Genomic DNA, 22,160 nt, shown 5'->3' with positions numbered 1-22,160 from the left:
ATCGACTTCGGCCATGACAACCAGAGTCGGGTAAGGGAGTCGGTTACGCGTGGGGAAGGTGTTAGCACCACACAGCGCCCCTTTCGGGTTCCCTATGACAGATTATTTCTAAAAATAATAGTGCTAAATTACTAAATTACCCCTATTTATTCTAAACAATTATAACTTAACTATCTACATGATGACAGTTAAATATACACACAGAAAACAGTAAAAGGAAGGTCTTAAGAAGAAACCTTTGAAGCGTGCTTTTATATTCAAGTAAAACTGGGAAGCTTTTTGGCGTTCCCTCGCTCTACAAGCCCGCTCGCTCCCTCCTAGAAAATTTTAACTATGGAAATCCGGAGGATTTCCCTTCGACTCAGTTCGAGACTCAAGCAAAAAGCTCAGAACTCGAGAACTTTGTCGGATCAACTCTCCGAGTGATTTCTAGGCAGAGCACTGCTCAAAAAAAACCCAGAATACTCAAGAAGAGGGTTAAAACTCAGTGTAAAAGTGTAGAATGACGTCCAATTGACGTCATATTTATAGGGATGAGGCGCAATACGGCCTCTGGGGGTCAATACGGTCCGTATTGAAGTTTTGAACTACAATACGGCCGTATTGAATTCAGTACAGCCGTATTGAAGTTCAAAAAACCTCAATACGGCCGTATTGAGTTCAGTGCAGCCGTATTGAAGTTCAGTGCAGCCGTATTGAGTTCAGTGCGGCCGTATTGTAGTTTAAAATGTTCAATACGGCCGTACTGAACTTTTGGGAGGCCGTATTGGGCTTCATTCCCTCCACTTTCTTATTTTTTGCTACTCTAAGACCTCTAAACCTACAGATTGTCATCCCACGGTCTTCTAAGAGTCCCTTTGGCTGACTTTCCTTTGATCTTCGAGAGTCTTCGAGTCTTATTTCCGACCCGGACAATTTTAGGGGTCTACAGCTGCCCCCCCTTTACTTAGTCAAACGGCCTTTTAGTGTACCGGTTGATAAGTAAAGGAGTTGACCCAATTGTCCGGGGAATAAGGCCATCCTTCCGACTTGTAGTGTCTTCCGGTGGAAAATTGCTGAGTAGCCTCTCCAGGTTTTGCTTCGCTCGTCGCCCGAGCCGGAAGCTGCATACCTCCGTGCTTCTGAACACTCTGGTAGCGTGAGTACCGCCTCTCCAGGCTCAACTTCACTCGACGCCCGAGCTGGAAGTTGTGAGTACCCGCCTCTCCAGGCTTAGCTTCGCTTGCCGCCCAAGCTGGAAGCTGTGAGTACCGCCTCTCCAGGCTCTGCTTCGGTGCTTCTGACATCCTAGGCAGTTGAGTTTGCCCTCTCCAGGGTTAGCTTCGCTTGCCGCCCAAGCTGGAAGCTGTGAGTACCGCCTCTCCAGGATCAACTTCACTCGACGCCCGAGCTGGAAGTTGTGAGTACCGCCTCTCCAGGCTTTACCTCCGTGTTCTTGACAACCTCGGGGTAGTTGGATACCTCCGTGTTCCTGACAACCTCGGGGTAGCTGAGTACCGCCTCTCCAGGCTATACCTCCGTGTTCTTGACAACCTCGGGGTAGTTGCATACCTCCGTGTTCCTGACAACCTCGGGGTAGCTGAGTATTGCCTCTCCAGGCTTGTGCATACCTCGGTGCTCTGGACATCTGGGTAGCTAAGTATTGCCTCTCCAGGCTCTGTGCATACCTCGGTGCTCTGGACATCTGGGTAGCGTGAGTTTGCCCTCTCCAGGGATTTGTGATGATTTTGTCTCCACAGTCCACGATGCTGCTTCGACGATTGTTTTTGATTTTTGTGCCATTGAGGGCTGGATAACGCAGGGATCCGTCTAGGGGATGTGCAGTTACTCATAGGTTCTTGTGTCCCAACTTTCCTTTGCATAGTTGGTGCCCATTGAGGAATTTATGTTTCCCTGGGGTGTAGACACAAAGATGCTCTTTCTGATGTGAGCGGTGCCTTATGATTGCCTGTCGTCCTTTCAACGTTGTGGAGTATCCCGGTTATCCTTATTCGGGTGACTCTTTTTTGATTTTTTAGTTTTATTGCCTCTGTGTAGGCTGTTATCCGCTGAGGGATTTTGTCGTTAATTTTGATCGGCCTCTTCTGTTAGGCGGATTCATCTTGATGTTCAATGATTGGCTGAAAAGCCAAATTCCGCTTGGGGAATTTGTAATTGATTTCTTTTTTGGATTTTCCTTTTTGAAGGAGTGCCTCTTGTGTAGGCGACTGGGGATTTGAAGTTCTTATGTATCCCAGAGTATTATTTAGAAAGCCTCTTCAGGCTTAGCTTCACTCTTCGTTTGAGTTGGAAAGCTATCTTCCACTGAGGAAGTCTAAGTCCTTTGACTTGGATATTTTGTTTGGATCATGCTTCCGTTGGGGAATTTTGCTGATCTCGCTTTGATAGCTTTCACTGGGGATTCGGCCCAAGAGTGCAAGCTGCGAAGTCTCTGGGGAGTATTATTTCGACAAGCCTCTCCAGGCTCAGTTATTCTGTACAATTGGGGAGTATTATTTCGGCAAGCCTCTCCAGGCTCAGTTATTCTGTGAGAGTATTATTTCGGCAAGCCTCTCCAGGCTCAATTATTCTGTGGGAGTATTATTTCGGCAAGCCTCTCCAGGCTCATTTATTCTGAGGGAGTATTATTTCGGCGAGCCTCTCCAGGCTCAATTATTCTGTATGATGAGTTGCTTTTCTTGTTCAGCCTAAGAATGCAAGCTGAGATGTCTTTTGGAGAGTATTATTTCGGCAAGCCTCTCCAGGCTCAGTTATTCTGTATAATTTGTTGGATTTTCTGTATTTTGCCTTTTTTGTCGATTTTGGCTTTTTCTGTGTTTTTGCCTTTTTTGTTGATTTTGGCTTTTTCTGTATTTTTTGTTGATTTTGGCTTTTTCTGTATTTTTGCCTTTTTTGTTGGTTTTGGCTTTTTCTGTACAGAAATGTCTCTGGGGAGTATTATTTTGGCAAGCCTCTTCAGGCTCAGTTATTCTGTATGATTTGGGGAGTATTATTTCGGCAAGCCTCTCCAGGCTCAGTTATTCTGTATGATGAGGGAGGATTTCTGTTATTGCCAATACGGCCGTTATTCATTTCAGTATGCCCGTATTGAATTGAAAATTTGTTCATAACCCTAATTTTGGTACGGGCGTACTGAACATGATACGGGCGTATTGTTTTTCTGAAGTTTATATTTTTTGTTTTTTTTTTGTTTTTTTTTTTTTAATAAACAGAGAATAAGTGATTTTCCATTACACCTATCATCTGTATGCATGTATGATGTATGATGCACCTAATTCTATTTGATTCATTTTTCAAAAGAATTAACCGATGCGTTTTTTCTGTTTGGATTTTTGCCATTCCTCTAGACGGGCTGTGCGCTGCCGATTTCTGTAACCGAGGAATGATGCGTGTTATATTGAGATTTGGTGTCATCAACCAAATGATCCTTCCCTTCCTTTAAAAGATATGTCAACCCTCCTATTGACCACTATATCTCCATGTTTCCACTAGATTATCCTAAAATCGTTTGGGACAAGAGAGAAAAGAAAGGAAAGGTATATTCTTTTTTGAAAGTTTGTGTTTTAGAGGGGATTTATTTTTATTTTGAAAAATTGTTTTTGTAAGAATGGCTGGCCAAGGTAGGCTTATTGTGTTTAGGTTTGTTTGTTTAAACATTCATGAAGTTAATCAAATCTTGTTATTGACGTTGTGATTTGACAACTTAGATAACTTCCCTTGAACCTTTCTTTTTGAATTCGGTTCATGGTACCATCATGGATTTCTTTCGTTTTTTGATTGTCCTTATTTTTGCCTAAAACACCTCTTTGCGGCGTTTTAGCGGACTTTTGATTTTTGTTCATTTTTGCAACCCTAACTTTTTCCTAGGTCACCCTTTCGTGGGATTCCTAGCGGGTCTTTTGCTCTTATTTTTGCGCAGCCCCCTTTTTGGGTTTCCTGCCGAGCTTTCTTTTATTTTAAAAGATTTCTTTTTATCCATGATGGCACTTGTCGAGGCCAAGGAAAGGTGCTCTAAGTTGTCACGCACACTTCCACATAAAAATGATGTGGGTTTATTGTTATTAAGATAATTTTAACCTCATTCATGCTTATTCAAACAGGGTTAAAAATAATGTGGTTTAGAGATTTATTGCAAGCAAGAAAAGAAGCAATAAGAAATAATAAAGAATGATTTTATTATAATCATAATGGAAACATGTGCCATATCGAGGCTCGGGGGTCGGGCTGTCCCCGAGGAGTAATCTCTAATAGTCATCAGGTCTATACATCCCTATCGGAAGGAGAAGAGCACTTGATGACGACGACCGGCCTTGACGCTTGTGAACCGGCCTTCCTAAAGATTTGGCTTAAAGAACGTCGAGAAGGATCTTGGTTCTTCTTCGTCCTTTGATCTTTATTAGGGTTGTATCCTAACCCTTGTTTCCCCGGATTATCCTTGATAATAGGTAGCTCGGGAATTCCTTGGGAATCCTTGCCAAGTCCTTGTCCCGGCAAGTATCCATTCTTGGTGAGCATATGGGCTACCTTCTTCATTTCTCGGGGAAATGTCTCAACATTGGCGATCTCCAATGCTTGGAAGGCGGTTTCTAAAGCTTTCTCTGCTGCATCCACGTAAGGTATGGTGGATGGCTTGCTGATGAGTATGTCATCTTCAGCTTGTACGGTCACCAGTTTGTCATCCACTATGAATTTGACTTTCTGGTGGAGCGTAGAGGGAACAGCTTTCGCATCATGAATCCAAGGTCGGCCGAGGAGACAGCTATATGCGGGAGAAATGTCCATCACTTGAAATTCGATGTTGAAGATGGTGGGTCCAATTTGGATTGGAAGATTGACTTCTCCCACCACTTCTCTTTTAGAACCGTCGAAAGCTCGGACGATCATGTTGCTCGGGCGCATTTGGATTCTCTTGATTGCCACTTGCTCGAGCGTTCTTTTTGGCATTACGTTCAAGGAAGATCCATTATCTACCAAGACTTTAGCGATGTGATACTCCTTGCACTTTACAGAGATGTGCAAGGGCTTGTTGTGATTTGGTCCCCCAGCGGGGATTTCCTCATCGGTGAAAGTGAGGTGATCATTAGCCGTGATGTGACTAACAATCCCCTCAAACTTGTCTTGGGAGATAGTGTGCGACACATATGCCTCGTTCAAGACTTTCAACAGAGCTCGCCGATGCGGTTCGGAGCATAGGATCAACGACAACAGAGTAATCTTTGCTGGCGTCTTATGAAGTTGATCCATGATGGAGTACTCGCTCTGTCGGATATATTTTAATAGCTCATCAGTCTCCTCCTCGGATTCTTTATTTTCCTCGGTTTTTTTCTTTTTCTTTTTCCTTTTCTTTATTTTTGGGAGCTTTATCATGAAGATCATCGGGAGTGTAGATCCTGCCACTCCTAGTCATGCCCCCAAGTCCAGCGATGTTAGAGATATCGCTGTAGGCAGAAGAATGGATGTCGTATATCCACGGCACAGCCTTATTTGATTCGTAGGGGAAAGGTCTTGGAGCAGTGATCCTTAATGGTGTTGGACCTTCCCCTTTATTCGTCTTGATTACCAACAACGGAGTTGATGTGTGCTCGCTTGGCGCGGTTGTTGGCTTACACTTAATAACAAATGGCGTGCGATCCATCTTGACCATACGCATCGATTATTTCTTTCTTTTTATTAATGTTTATTAATGATTTATTGGGAGGGATGTATGAAATGCAAACCTAGATCCCTCCATGATCTTTGATAAGAATGCATGACATGAGATGATGACGTTGAATATGCATGCATTGTGTTTATTCAACTAAGCATTATCATGTTTTCGGATTTTCCTAAGATGATGCATGATATTGCTTGGTTTGGATAAATACATATTTTTTCTTTTGGATATTTTTTGTATTTTTTGGGTGAAAAGGGAAACTACCTATATGAATGTGATGAAGGTAGATGTTAACACCGTATAATGGAAGATTCTTATTCCCATTTATTCTTTTAAAAAGGAATGTTGTATGTTTAAAGAATGCAATGTATGCTCAAACAATGTCACATAAACAATGCACAAACAATTCACTCATCCACGAACAGTCACGAGCGAATCACGAGGTAGGGGTATCCTGCAGAAAAGTGCATATTCAAGGAGGTTCTAACTGTTCTCACTGGTCTGAGGCCCCCAAGGTGCCCCCATTATAGGGACCAAATTCCTCTCGTCGTAAGTCGATGAAAAGTTCCAACGCACTGTCGGACTTGAGTTCATGGTTATCACCTTGAGTGATGCTTTCCGACAACGGTCTACGGGCACCTATAGACCCATTCGACAACCGGTCGTACTAACATCCACTCCCTATGGCTTACCACTCATGCCCCCGGGTATAGAGGGAACTGTTGTGTGCAAAGGTTTGTGTGCAATTTATATTTCAAACAATTGCAGAAACTAAACATACAACAGTTATTAAAGCCATATAAATAAAGCATGTTATCATACAAACAAGGGGTAATGAAGTAATTTTAACTATTATTTGTTAAAAATAATCTGTCACTAAATGGGACTGACTCTCGAGGCTTCCCCAGTGGAGTCGCCATCTTTCGCCACCGGCCCGAAACGGGCTTTCGGCATTCGCGATGGATGGTTGGACTCTTTTATTTGTTTAAAAATATGGATTGCTAGAATGACTTATTCTCAAACTGAGACCTTGTCAAACGAGCAATTTTATTAAAAGGCTCACCAATCCATGTTAATCCCAAGCGGGACCCTCCATGGATTAGCGGTTTTCATAAAAAGGAAGGGTTCATGGAGTCGCCACCAATGTTTTACTCAAAACATTGGAAAAAGAAGTTTAAGGCAATCGATTCAAAAATCGACTTCGGCCATGACAACCAGAGTCGGGTAAGGGAGTCGGTTACGCGTGGGGAAGGTGTTAGCACCCCACAGCGCCCCTTTCGGGTTCCCTATGACAGATTATTTCTAAAAATAATAGTGCTAAATTACTAAATTACCCCTATTTATTCTAAACAATTATAACTTAACTATCTACATGATGACAGTTAAATATACACACAGAAAACAGTAAAAGGAAGGTCTTAAGAAGAAACCTTTGAAGCGTGCTTTTATATTCAAGTAAAATTGGGAAGCTTTTTGGCGTTCCCTCGCTCTACAAGCCCGCTCGCTCCCTCCTAGAAAATTTTAACTATGGAAATCCGGAGGATTTCCCTTCGACTCAGTTCGAGACTCAAGCAAAAAGCTCAGAACTCGAGAACTTTGTCGGATCAACTCTCCGAGTGATTTCTAGGCAGAGCACTGCTCAAAAAAACCCAGAATACTCAAGAAGAGGGTTAAAACTCAGTGTAAAAGTGTAGAATGACGTCCAATTGACGTCATATTTATAGGGATGAGGCGCAATACGGCCTCTGGGGGTCAATACGGTCCGTATTGAAGTTTTGAACTACAATACGGCCGTATTGAATTCAGTACGGCCGTATTGAAGTTCAAAAAACCTCAATACGGTCGTATTGAGTTCAGTGCAGCCGTATTGAAGTTCAGTGCAGCCGTATTGAGTTCAGTGCAGCCGTATTGAAGTTCAGAAACTTCAATACGGCCGTATTGAGTTCAGTGCGGCCGTATTGTAGTTTAAAATGTTCAATACGGCCGTACTGAACTTTAGGGAGGCCGTATTGGGCTTCATTCCCTCCACTTTCTTATTTTTTGCTACTCTAAGACCTCTAAACCTACAGATTGTCATCCCACGGTCTTCTAAGAGTCCCTTTGGCTGACTTTCCTTTGATCTTCGAGAGTCTTCGAGTCTTATTTTCGACCCGGACAATTTTAGGGGTCTACAACTGCAACTAATAAAACTCTGAGAGTTGTGATCTTTGCCACAGGGGAGAAAGTTTCTTGAAAGTCCAAACCATATTGTTGAGTGAAACCCCGAGCTAACAGCCGAGCTTTATGTTTAACAACACTTCCATTTGAGTTAAGTTTGAGTTTGAATAACCATTTACAACTGATAGGATTTTTCCCAAGAGGAAGGCGTTGAATAGTCCATGTGTTGTTAACTCCCATAGCAGCGGGTTCATCTTGAATAGCTTGTTGCCAATGCTTGTGTTTGATGGCTTGGTTGTAGGTTTGAGGTTTAAATTTTTCTGATATTTGGCATGTGAAATGTGTTTGAGATTTAGAAAGTTTTGAATAGTCTAGGTAGTGTTGTATAGGATAAATGGGATTGTTGTCTGTTCTCACATTATAGCAATGATAATCAAACAAATAAGAAGGTGGATGTGTGGTTCTGGTTGATCTTCTTGGAGGGTCAATAGAAGTTGATAAGGATAATTGTTGCATAGTCTGCTGCTGAGATGTAGGATAATTAGTGGCTGGGTCCATATCAGCTTTAGGTTTAAAGTTTGGATTGACCGAGATTGGTGTAATATTAGAAGTAAAAATATCCTCATTGAGCCCTATGGTGGATTTATTCTGGAAAGGGAAATATGTTCATAAAACTATACATCTCATGAGATGAAGATTTGATTGTTGCTGATATCAATAAGTTTGTAACCCTTGAAGCCTTAAGGGTAACCAATGAAGGTCGCAGCGGTTGCTCAAGGGCTGAATTTGTGCTTGATGGAAAGAAGAGTATAGGCATAACAGAAAGAGCCAAATGTCCTGAAATCATAATAGTTAGGAATCTTGTTGTAGATGAGCTCATACGGTGATTTATAATTTAAAATGGGACTAGGAGTTTTATTCATAAGGAAAACTATAGTTTTTATACAATCACCCTATATATGAAGGGGAACATTGGATTGAAACATCAAAACACGGGTAATGTTAAGGATATGTAAGTGCTTCCTTTCCACAACACTATTCTGTTATGGTCTCTCTACACAAGAAAATTGATGCATGATTCCTTTCTTAGAAAAATATTCCTTAAAAGTTAGTTCCTTGGCATTATCATATCTAAAGGTCTTAATAGTAGTCTGAAATTAATTTTCCACATATGAACAGAATTTTGGTATGATATCAGTGCAGTCAGATTTATTCTTTAACAGGTATATCCAAGTAATTCTAGTTTTATCATCTACTATGGTGAGAAAATATCTATATCCATCATAAGTAGGTATCCCAAAAGGTCCCCAAATATCAGTATGAATTAAGTAAAAAATATTAACACTAAATTTGTTAGAATTATGAAAGGTAGTTTGTTTTGTTTTGCTAGATTACAGGTGCTACAATGAAAATTAGAATCAATATCACTCAATTGAGTTTTATTAGCAATGATTTGGTAAACAGCAGCATGAACGTGGCCCAACCTTTGGTGCCAAGTCTTATAAGTAACAAAATTACAAATTTCACTACAAATATAATTTATAAAAAAAAAATTTGGGAAATTCAAATAAGAGAAGCCCTTGATGTGGTTTAGCGATGCCAATCGTCCTCAAGGTTTTCAGATCCTGAAGAATAAATTTGTTAGGTTCAAACACAAATCTAAAACAATTATCATAGATGAGAGTTAACAATGATAATAAATTAAATATGAAAGTAGGTATATGTAGAACATTATGCAGGAAAATCTCATCACTAAGATTTATACTTCCTATGCCTTTTACCTGGACTTTAGTGGAGTTAGGCAGTAAGACATGAGAATTTATAAGAGGTGAGTATGAATTATACAAGGTTTTTGAACAACATATATGTGAAGTAGCACAAGAATCTATAATCCAAATGTGGTTTTTATCAGAAAAATCCACATTCATGCATATACCTATGACACTGGTAGCTATAGCATCAAGATTGTCTTCTAATTGTATTTGATTGGTCAAGAGAGCCATCAATTGTTGGCACTGAGTAGGGGTCAGATTTAAGGTAGTATTTGATTTCGAGGATTCAGGTGAAATGTCAACTTGATTTACAACTTGTGGTTGACGATTTTTGAAATAGTTAAGAGGGTAACTCACAAGTTTGTAACATTTATCTTTGGTATGTCCTAACATCTCACAATGAGCACATTTGGGCATTTCTATCTTGATAAATTTAACTTTGTTGTTATCAAAATTTGTTTTAGAGCTTTGATTCACAACAAAAACCATATCATCAGAATGAGCAGAAGTAGTGTGAGTGACAACAATTTCTTTCTGTGTTTCTTCTTGAAGAATAAGGGAAAAGACGTTACCAATGGAAGGGAGGGGGTCAGAGAGAAGGATCTGGCCACGAATTTGGGAAAACAAATCATTGAGTCCCATGAGAAAAGACATGACATATTTTGACTACCTGTGTTTACGAAGAGATTCAAGCCCTCCATAGGTGCACTAAAAGTTTGGTTTGTAGCCTGCTAATTCCTCCCAGATATATTTCAATTTGGTATAATAAGTGCTCACATCATCTGAACCTTGTTGAAGAGACATTAATTGTCTTTGTAGATGAAATATTTTGGGTCCATTCTTTCTTGAGAATTTGGTTTTCAAGTTGTCCTAGATTTCTTTTTCTGTTGTAGTAAAGAGAATGCTTGTAATGATTTCTTTTGAGACAAAGTTATATATCCAAGATATAACCACATTGTTTCCATGATTCCAGGAGGCAAAAGTAGGATCTTCTGCATCAGGTTTTAGGAGGGTTCCATCAATGAAAGGTAACTTGTTCTTCATAGAGAGAGCCACATGCATCGCACGACTCCAAGTGGTGTAATTCTTGTGATCAAGAAGCTGCGAAGTGAGGACAAGCCCTGGTCCATCTGAATGGTGCAGAAAAAGGGGGTTGCTTGGATCCGTAAGCTATTCTACCATGTGCATTGTTGATGCGGGAGTGATATATTTGGTGGGCAAGAGGACTCGCGGAAGTAGTTGCCGTAAAGAGACACGAACTGAGCAAGAATCAGTAGTAAGACAACCCATAAGCAAGAAGTGGAAAAGAACTATTCATCTGATACCATATTAGAAGTATGATAATCTTGATGTCATGAAGAAATCGAAACGGGAAAGAATAAAAATAATTTTCTGAATATATTATGTTGCACAAAATTACATAAAAGAAGGATATATGTACCCTCTGTGTCTCGGGTAACAAACTACATATCTGGTATTTAAAAAATAACTAACTAAAAATAATTAACTGAAATAACTAATCTAATAGGGAATTATAAGAGAGAATTAGAAAAAGTTATCATTATTTATTTTAAGCAATAAAAAAATTTTGAGAATGAAATTTCTATAAGTAGAGGAGAATTGTAATATTCTAAATTTTTGATACAATATTCTCAATTTTATTATCTTTATCTTATTCTTAAAGTGATAGTCTAAATTTTTAGTTACCATATTTTAAAAATAAATATAGATTAAGTACAATGTTTTTATTTTAAAATTTTTATATTGTTAGTAAACTAAAATGGAATTATATAATATTTAATTACACTATAAAATTTTAAAATCTTATTTATAATATTTTTCAAAAGAATATTTTAATTATGTAAATATTAAATGTTTGATATAAGTAATAAAATTATTATTATTTAAAAAAACTGTAGCGGATAAAAATTTATTGTTGCATGTACGGAAGTTATGGAAAATCTGATCAATTCACGATTTCCATTATCCTTAAGTAATGGGATTCTAAAACCCCATTCATAGTTAACTAATATATATATATATATATAATTCAAAATTTGCCTATAAATAGGTTAACAAGGGGGACCATGGGTAGAAAGAAAGACGGAAGAGAGTGAATAGAGAGAGAAAACAAATTTGAGAAGGAAGAGAGAAAAAGATAGAATAAGGAAAAGGACGTAATATATATATATATATATATATATATATATATTTTTTTTTTTTTTTTCGTTCAGGCAGCTTTAGATTATTTTTAGACGCTTTCACTTTTCTACTAAGATAAGGGGAGAAGAATTTTATCTCTTTTAATTTTTTTATATAGTTATATTTATTTATTTTGTTATATTTTATTTATACTTATTTTAGTGAGGTGTCCCTAACATCATCTACTTGTATAATCTGTGCTATTCTTTACACTAAATAATCAAAGAGGTGTTCTTAATTTATGTTGTTTAATTACTTTATGTTATTTATAACTGTCATTTATTATATTAATATTCTTTAATATATCTCATTTTTGTAAACTATCTAATACTAAATTCTAAATAATTAAAAATATTCTAAATTATTTAGCTTATTTATTTTTCTATTAATTTTAATTATAATCTAGCTTTGTTAACTTTCCTAAGATGATTTTATTATTATTTCATCATTTATTATAGAGATAAATGTTAATTTGTGGCTATAAGAATGAAAGTTTGAATTAATTTGTAGTTGGATGTTTGACCTTTGAGGTTTAAATGAGTAAAGAACTTAAGGTGAAATATCCTTTTGTTATTTGAGATTATGATAAATTTCATTTATCGTGACTAGTTACTACAAAAATAATTCAAATTTCACTATAACAAGAGTGAATTTGGATCCTCTCCTGCAATCTTCTCTCTCCAGTCTCTCTCCAACAATAATAATAACCATTAGATATATCTAATGGCTCAAATTCAATCTTATAAAATCATTTAAGAAATTACATTAATTAATAAGATTGAATTTGAGCTATTAGATATATCTAATGATTATTATTATTGTTGGAGAGAGGCTAGAGAGAGAAAATTGTAAGAGAGGATCCAAATTCTAACAAGAGTACACCCTATCAGTATAGCAAGAGTACACGCTAGCAACCTCCCCATGTACCCACTTGTAATCTGGAATAGCCATAGGCAAGAACTTTTAGCTTGAGGAGATGTGTGCTGATCTGCCAGGCCGACCTTTAGAAGCAATGGCTGAAGACTCTCCGTCGTCACTCCCATCTCGGTCACTCCGTTGGACAACCTCAACGCTTCCCGGGGCATTTGACACCGAAGCAGAGTCACTAGACAATGTCGATAGTGATAATGAGTCCAACTCGATCCTCAATGAAGATGACCCACTCGTCCCCTCGAAAGAAGAACAAACCTCCACCATCTCGACACAAAAATCTTCATCGGCGTTTGACGTCCAAATCAAAGGCTATACATACTTGTTTGATGATAAGGTGCTCTTGGTCTTTAATCTCAGCCTCTACTCTTAGTCTCGACTCTCGGTCTCAACTTTGTGGGGTAACTTCGCAAAACACAAATAGTCCTCCTCTACTTCCATTTTATAGTCTCCACTGAGTGGAAACCCTAAGTGACACACCCCTATTAGTTGTTGGATTCCATCGATTCAAGGGTTCACAATATATGACTCTTCGACTTCCCTAAATACAACGCTAAAAAATGAAGAGTCATGACCGTTACGTTAAGACTCTTCGCTTTTACCCTTTGCGTCGCTTCGCTTCCTAAGCCTAGGGGCTTATGTACTGGAAAGGAGTTGATGGCCATGTGTCATGCCACATGTCGATTCCACAAGAATACCCATTCAATTATCTTGGCCAGTCATGTATCGACTGGTTCAACCATCTTGGCCACTGAGGTACGAAACCATCACATCATGATTGACTCGTTGCATCTACATCAGGGTGCTTCAAACCTGTCGGTCCACTCAGCCACTTCGTTTGTCGAGAAGCGAGGTCTTCACCTTATGCATAACCTAGTCGTTAAACATGTGTCGACACGTATGACTAGGTATTACCATTCATTGGTCGTATCAACTATCTCAGCCACCAAGAGGCACGACCTCCACCTGCATTGGTGACTTTTTGTATCGTCTCAGCACCCTCGAATACCAAATGTGTCGAGATGCTTGACACTATTAAACCCAGTTATTTAATAAATTACATGATTAACGAAGAAAGCAGATAATATTAAGGGATAATTCGTCATTAGTGATCGTATTACCTAATTTGTAATCAAAGAATAAGGCCCACAAAATCCAAGTCCATTATGGTCCGTATAAATAATCACACAAAACGAGATAAAACTACTATTTATTTATTACTATTATTAATATTTGTGTTTATTTTAACTTGAACGTCAAAATAACTTTTGTAGGTACCTTTCCCTAATTTCTCAACTTAGGATTCTCGTTCGGGCTCAAAATCCTAGTCTACTATGTGAAGATTTCTAGTGTGTCTTTAGACAAATTAAGATCTAAATTACAGGCAAGGGCATAAAGATCTAAATTACATTCCCAACAACAACTACCAACAATAATAGTACATGCTTCAGAATGCAACCGAACTTACCAATTACTTACTATATCATGCAATGAATAGTGATTTTATCTAGCATTGAGTTTAGCAGAACATAATAATAAATTAATTGTACTACATTGCTATGTTCCCTAACAAAATGAAATGAAATGCAGTAACATATTAAATTGAACATTTCAAAGGGTCCTCTTCATAAAAACTGTTCTCTGTAGATGTAATTTGTGTGCCAAGTCTTCAATCCAACTTGACTGAGGCGAACAAGTAATACACGAACCAGAATGAAGAGAGGAACCCAATTGTACCTGTAGACAGCATGATTGCTAGAACCATGAAGAGTGAGTATCCCAAGTAAAGTGTTGCAGACACAGGACCACTCAAACTCTTGAGATCAAACACAAGATAGTTTACAGAGTACAGAAAGATGTATATGGCAACAGAACCTGAGGCAAAGAAAGATTTCCACCACCATTTCCAATCTTCCACACACAGGTGCATGTAAGTCAGAACTAAAGAAACCTCAGCACAAACCACCACAAGAAGGATCAAAACAATGAAGAGAAACCCGAAGACATAGTAAACACGACCCATCCAAATGCTGGACATGATAAAGAAGAGCTCAATGAACAAAGTTCCAAATGGAAGGGTGCCAGAACCCAGAACCAAGAGCCATGATGGGTACTTTTGCTGGGGAATTTCGCGAGGAATTTGGTTGGTTCAAACTGGATACTCAATGTGAGGTGCCTTGGCTCCAAAGTACCCACCAACAAGGGTAAGGGGTACAGATATGCAGAACCAAAGCAAGATTAGTATTACAAAGAGTGAAAATGGAATGGCTCCAGTGCTATGGCTTCCCCACAATAGGAAGTTCAAGGTTGTTAGAATCATAAAGGAAATGCCTGGGAAGAAACATGCGGCCTTCCATGCGATTGAAACCCAACCCTTCTGATCGCCGAATCCAATTGTCGTCCATATCCGAACTGAGACATAACCAGCAGCAATACCAAGTATCATACAGAAAAACAGCATTCCTGTGATCAGCGTTCCGCGGGATGCTGGTGACATGAATCCAAGTGCAGCAAACAATATGGTCACAACAGACATCCCAAGAATCTGAACTCCATCCCCAACCATCACACACAACAGAGCAGGATTTGATGGAGTACGGAAAACATCTCCCACTACAAGCTTCCAACCAGATAACTTCTGAACAGCTTGGGATAAGTATAATGCACAGACAAATGAGAACTTACCAATAATCCCTGAGGCAGATACATAAGGATTTGTATGGTTGCACTTGCACCAATTTCAACTTAGGAACTTTAGTTCTTTAAATATCAATGCTCTTCTATGGAAAGGAACTTTTGAAGGCCAACCTAAGAAGTAGAGCTGGTGATGCATTATTACTTTGATTTTAATGCTTTCGAATAGATTGAATTAAGTATAACAGAACCAACAGAAGAGTCAGTGGTAGTCACAGAATCAAGATCAATTGCTATTGAAAATGGTATATCCCAGTGATTTTCAGCTGTAACAACCAAAACACCAGGATAAAATGACTCCACTATTAGATCATGGTGTGAAACTACAACCACACCAATAAAATTCTGTTAGTAAAAATTAAATAAATTCAATTCATGTTTAAAAAAAGTTAGCACAGAACAAAAAAAAGGTAGATATTATATGTGATTCAGATTAACATCCATGTCCTTGTGGGTATGTTAGGAACCCAGAAATTAGAACAAATATGATACCAAGATGAATGAGAGGGTAATGGTATAATAGAGGAATCGCTCCCTCAACCAGAGCAAAAGCTCCTTAGAGAAAATACTCTCTCTGCCTGGCCTAATAACCAAAATGAACCTCCTCCCCTTTTTTCGTGCAAGCAGAAACTATATAACCCTCTTTTCACCGACCCATTCCCTCAAATTCTAACAACCTGCCACCTCTTCCCACTAAATTCCTTTTAGTATACACTTACCAAATTCTGGGCTCTTTCCATTGCTTGCCCAACATAATAAATCCTTTCCTATATCAGAGTTCAAACTAAGGACTCTATCACAGAAGCTAATGTAGAATTTATAATTAGCTGACAATTGCAAAAGTATTTTGGATGCAAACTTTAGACCCACATATGGCAATTCACAATAAGCACACCCTTAGTGACTTCATGAAACACGAAAAGTGGATAATAGTAAAAATGGAATGGTCCATTTAACAGGTGTACTCCACACCCATCACCATTGCCATTGAATTCAGAACAGTATACCAGCAGTAAATACTAAAAATCATCAAGAATAAAATCATCACTAGACACTTAAAAATTTGTAATATATAGATAAATGCTTACCTTATGATGAAGGACTTCTTTTCTATGAGGTTTATTTGTCTCCCAAAGGTTTTAAACCAAGGGGAAAGCTGCACTTCTTTCCTCACTACTGCTCTAAACAGAGGGAACAAATCTGCAAATTGAACTGACCCAGTAAAAGTATGGACCTGCAAATGTTTCAAAATTTAGAAAATATAAATACCATTAAATTAACAGATACAGCTGATTACTAACATCACTAATCACATTAATACAAACAGCTTGTTTGTTGAGTAAAAACTGCTATTTTCAAGACCATATAGCACACTAATCATGACACATTTAGTTCAGAAGGGAAAAAAAAGAAGCTGACCTATGCTAATAGACTTGTAAATGTCTTCTCGTAACACTGTCTACAACCTTATTATGAGAAGTGGGATTTTATGCATATGGACTATGAAGTACAAACCTGATGCTGAGTAACCTAAAAAAAAAGTTCCGATGGGGTGAATTAGAAATTACACTAAAAAAATAAGGATCAAGTGTGCAAGAAACCAAAAGAATGATAATGGAGGAATGCAATACAAACCATACAGAATTATCATATCTGGACTTGTAACAGAACTGTTGGCTGAGCCTCGTCTAACAAATCACATTCTGGAGAAAGAAAAAGCATAATGCAATCAACCAAACTTTCTACTCATTTTGTACCTCAAGCGAATTAATTCTTTTCTAGCAATTATCAATAACTCATTCAATCTTTTGGCGCCTCCAAACAAATTTAAAGAAACCAGTTCCCTGGCTTGTAAATCCCTCAAAAGTTTTTCACTTTCAATATGATAATTTCCAACACAGAAAGAATCAATAAGAACTAAATATAAAGAGGTATTAGGCCATAGATCTCTTTGTTTCATTTCTTCATAAAGTTTAAAAGCAGCTTCAATATCACCATTAGCACAAAGGCCAGATATAAGAACACTATATGCAACAACATCAAGCTTCACATGACAATGTTCCATTATTCTCCTTAATTCTAAAGCTTTTGCAACATTAGCTTCTTTGCAATAAATGTGCATTAAAGTAGTGAAAGTAGCAACAGTTGGAATGATTTGCATCTCAAGCATCAAATCAAGAACCCAAATAGCATGTTCAATCTTCCTTGAATGTGCAAGCCCTCTAACAATAGCACTCATAGCAATATTGTGGGGGCAGACACCAAGCGTTTTCATTTCATCTTGCAGTTTCAATGCTCCTTTTATGTTTCCCACTCTACACATGCCATTGATTAAAGTGATGTATTGCTTATTTGTAGGAACAGAACCACTTTCCAACAAGGCTTGCAAAACATAGTGGGCTTTATCTAAAGCACCAGTTCTAATGAGACCATTAAAAAGGGCATTGTAGGTATCTACATTAGGAATAACCGCAAACTGATTCATTTGTTTTACCAGATCAAAGGCCTTTTTCATTTCATTCCTTTCACAGAACTTGGTAATAACCATGTTAAATGTAAAACAATCAGTTACAAAACCTTCCAGTGTTATCCATCTTAAAATTTTGACAGCAACATCAAATGACTTGGACTCGCAATACCCAAGAATAAGAGCGTGCCATGAAATCTTATCTGGCACAAAACCATGCCTGATCATGTCTTTGAACAGCATAAAACATCTTGCCATGGCATGCCTCTTTGCATATCCATGTAACAGGATGTTGTAAGTAGCCAAATTGAAGCTTAAATTTCTACTCTTCATTGTTGAAAGAATGTCATTGACCTTCGAAATTTTCCCTTTCCTAGAGTATTGATCTATAATCACATTGAATGCTACAGTATCAGGGTCCACACCTTTGTTCAGCATTTCTTCAAAAATATAAAAAGCTGCTCTTGAATGTCCATTCTTGAGAAGACCATCAACTAAACTAGTGTACATGGCAAAATTTGGAGATAATAATCCTTTTTCAATGGCCTTCGCTGACAAAAGGAGTGCAGCAACTATTTTACCCTTCTTGCATAGCCCCGCAATAAGATTAGTGTATGTAAAATTGTCAGGCAGAATATCATTTGTGACCATCTCATTAATAAGGGCAACTGCATCACATAAATTTCCCAATCTACATGTATAAGTGAGTATTGTGTTGAAGATAACATTGTCAACAGCATTAGGAATGCTTCGAAGTCTATACAAAAATCTCCGGGCTTCATTAATATGTCCACTGATGCAAAGTCCTTTCAATAGACCCCCATTCGTGAATTGACTTGGGAAGTGGCCTGAACTTTTCATTTTATCAAACATAGAAAATGCTTTTAGTGCATCACCAAAATTTCCATAACTATTTATAATGCAATCAAAAGTAACAGAATTTGGATTAAGACCCATCCGGCTCATGTGATCCATAACATACTTGGCCTCTTCAAGTCTCCTGCATCTACAGAAAGTGGCAACCAACACATTACATGTAAAGTGATCAGCCACATGACCACTACGATTCATAATTGCATAAGCATTTAATGCCTCTTTTAAGTATCCCATTTTGCAATAATTGTAGATTAAAGTTGAATACAAAATGCTATTTGGCACAAGTCCAGTCTTATACATCTTACACATAATCTCCTTCACATTATTTATCTTCCCCACCTTGAAAAATCCATTTATGAGCACTGAAAATGTAACAACATCAGGATTCACAGAAACTTTTAACATATCATCCAGCAACTTCACAGCTTCTTCAAGCATTCCATTCTTACACAACCCATCAATCATTCCTGTATAAATAATATGGCCAACTCTCACCCCATCCATTCTCATTCTCTCAAGAATTCTGGAAACCAGTCCAAACTCAGAATGCTTGGATAACCCATTTAAAAGAGCCCCATATGTCACTTCATTAGGTTTCAAACCATATGATACCATAACATCCATTAGTCTCAATGCCTCCCCAATGTTTCCTGTACAACAATGCCCAGCAATCAAAGTATTGTAAGTGATATTGTTGGGTAACAAATTAAATAATGACATCTCTTCAAAAACTTTTGCAGCAACTTCAATCTTCCCCTCCTTAACAAACCCATTAATAAGAGTATTATAAGTTACCTCATTAGGATACACCATATTCCTTCTCATCCTTTTCAACAATAAATAACCTTTTGCACTCCTGCTTTCCCTGCACAAATTATCTATCAACACATTATATGTACAAACATCTGCCGCAATTCCCTTAGATGCCATGCATTCAATCAGCTCAGACGCTGTTTTGTACCTTCCTTTCTTGCAATACCAATTAAGCAAAGTATTGTAAGTGACCGTCGTTGGATAAACACCACTTTCTTCCATTTTCCTCAAGAGAATGCCAGCATTTTTAAACTTCCCTTGTTCACACAAAGCATTTAACATCATGTTGAATGTAGCAACATTAGGACAAATCCCCTTGGCAAGCATTCCTTTGAAAAAAGACCAAAACAGCTCAACTTTCTGCTCCTTCACAAGGGAACCTAATACCATGTTACACGTATATACAGACGGCTTCAGTCCCCGGAACCCCATCAAGTAGAAAGTCTGCACAGCATCTCCAACCATCCTGTCCCTCAAACAAACCCTAATCAGGAGGTCAAAAACAGCCGGGTTTGAGTTGCAAATGCGGTAAGTCTCCATCAAGGCACTAAAAACAGAGTTCAATCCAATGGGCAGTTGCAACAAATGCTTCAAAGTTGTTTTGGCAAAACTGTACATTCTAGCTCTAACAAGTATGTGGGTAGTAGTGCATATTATATAAGTAGCATTATTGAGCTCCAAATTGGGTTGCTTTATGACCCAATTGAGAAATCTCAAAGCCAACCTTCCATGGACAGGCCTAAGGGAAGCCAACCTATATTTCATAAAGTTCAGTGACTCCCAACGGTGCACAGTAAGAAAAGTGTATATACTCTTCTCCATATCCAAAACAATCCAATGCATCCAAAGGTACAAACTTTATACTGAAAAACAGAAACAAAGAGGGAAAAGAAAAGGGGAGTTTAGGGAAGGAGAGAGTAACAAGTAAGAGCAAGGAGGCAGAAGGAATAAGGACTTACCTTGAATCGCTATAGAACGACTTACTGAAGCATGGTTATGTTGAATTAAACTGAAAGATGCCTCCAAAGACTTAAAAATATTTCCACATACTTTCGGTTTCAACATTAAATTAAAAATTGTTGAAGCAATTGTTGCCAGTTCCCCGAGGATTTTTATTTTTTTTTAAGACCCTGAAGAACTGATTGGCATGAAATAAAATGGACTCAGCACGAGCAAAGTAAGACCACCTCCAATGGGAGATGTTTACTGTGTTGCTTATTCTTAAAAAAATTTCTGCATTACTTCTACAAGGCACGGTGCTTAGCACTGAAAAGAGAAATTTGATTGGTTAGTGGAATATGGACCAGAGTTATGAAAATAAAAAAAATAAAAAAACAGAAAAAAACATGTTCACCTCATCTTCGTTCGTCCGGGGAGGTTTGCCAACGCCGGCCCGTGTCGCCGGTCGCCGTTCGCGCGTCAAGGGTTCCCCCAGAATCTCCTCCCTCGTCTTCACGTAGCGAGGACTCGACCGGCTTAACCCCCTTCTTGTGCGGCGGCGGAAGCATGAACGAGTCGAACTCCTTCAGCTTCTTCTTGCTGGGCGGCAGCGGCGCCCGCCCCGTCCACGGCCGCGGCGTGGTGGTGGGTCCGAACGACACGAACTGAGCTTCGCGGATTTTGATCGGTTTGGCTTTGGGGGTTTCTGTGTAGCTGTACTTGAACTCGAACGGGGCACCGTCGATGAGGTAAGAGAGGCCGTCGTCGCTGATTTTGACGTTTTCTGGGATGGCGGTTACCGACCGCGGCTTCGATTTGAGAATGTTGGAGAACCTGAGCGCGGGGTGCGATTGCGGGTCCACGTTGGGCCGTGGTGGGCTTTTGAACGGAGAAGAGAGAGTGAATAGAGTGTGAATGGAGAGTGAAATTTTTGGTATTTTTTTATTATTAAAATTTTTTATACATTTTTTATTATGTAATATTTTTTTATTATTGAAAATTTTTAATTATGTAATTTGTTTTAATTATTAGTTATTCATAATAATTAATTTTATAAAAATTTATCATAAAATATAATATGAGATGTCAAAAAATGTAGTATTAATTATAAAAAAGTTGAGGTGCTTATAAGTAATATTTATTGGAGCAAAAATTATAAAAATATAGTATGAGTTGCTTATGAGTAACGTGGCACAGTGAGATCCATTTACAGTGGTTGGGAGTTGCTTTTAAGCAACTTCCATTGTATATGCTCTAAAGTACTAGGTGTTGTGTTTTACGGTACCTTTACTTTTATCAACTTTTGTCATAATTTTTTTTTAAAAAAGAAAGTATATTTAGGATAATATTTAATTTTATATAATCAAAATTTATAATATTTTTTAAAATATATAAATTATATTGTAATTGAAATTTATATTAAATATATTTTGAATAATTTAAATTATGAAATAAAGTTATTTTTAAAGATTATTTTTTTTAATATATATATATATTGATTTTAATAATATTTACCAAAAATATATTAATTTTAATAATAATGATAGAAAAAAAAGGTGTTGAAATAACTTTTTAGCTAATAATAGGAATAATGTGTTGTTAAAAACGATGACGATACAGTATAACAATATTAATGTGTTACTGGATGAACTGGCAA

General features: G+C 37.9%; 1 protein-coding gene and 1 pseudogene across 9 annotated transcripts; both read right to left on the bottom strand.

Annotated features, from left to right (window-relative positions):
* Positions 1–9,222: 9,222 nt before the first annotated feature.
* Positions 9,223–21,427, bottom strand: LOC109792924 (PPR superfamily protein). Of its 9 annotated transcripts, none has more exons than XM_083068103.1 (7): positions 20,919–21,427; positions 20,524–20,830; positions 17,044–20,427; positions 16,828–16,938; positions 16,497–16,642; positions 15,400–15,731; positions 14,198–15,201 (listed from the first exon to the last, which is right to left on the bottom strand). In XM_083068103.1, the coding sequence occupies exon 3, from the start codon at positions 20,405–20,407 to the stop codon at positions 17,138–17,140; it is 3,270 nt and encodes a 1,089-aa protein (XP_082924229.1). In that variant the 5' UTR covers positions 20,408–20,427; positions 20,524–20,830; positions 20,919–21,427; the 3' UTR covers positions 14,198–15,201; positions 15,400–15,731; positions 16,497–16,642; positions 16,828–16,938; positions 17,044–17,137. The 9 variants fall into 9 exon arrangements, with proteins under 9 accessions (XP_082924231.1, XP_082924232.1, XP_082924229.1 ...); XM_083068104.1 differs by having other exon boundaries at positions 15,400–15,522; XM_083068105.1 differs by lacking the exons at positions 14,198–15,201; positions 15,400–15,731 and adding an exon at positions 9,223–9,435.
* LOC109794137 (transmembrane 9 superfamily member 11-like) lies at positions 14,198–16,789 on the bottom strand (annotated as a pseudogene).
* Positions 21,428–22,160: the final 733 nt, after the last annotated feature.

The sequence above is a fragment of the Cajanus cajan genome, chromosome 2, assembly GCF_000230855.2.
Source record: "Cajanus cajan strain Asha chromosome 2, NIPB_CcT2T_4, whole genome shotgun sequence".
Lineage (NCBI taxonomy): Eukaryota > Viridiplantae > Streptophyta > Magnoliopsida > Fabales > Fabaceae > Cajanus > Cajanus cajan.
Note: the sequence above shows the minus strand (reverse complement) of the source record. Positions and strands in the feature narration are given on the sequence as shown.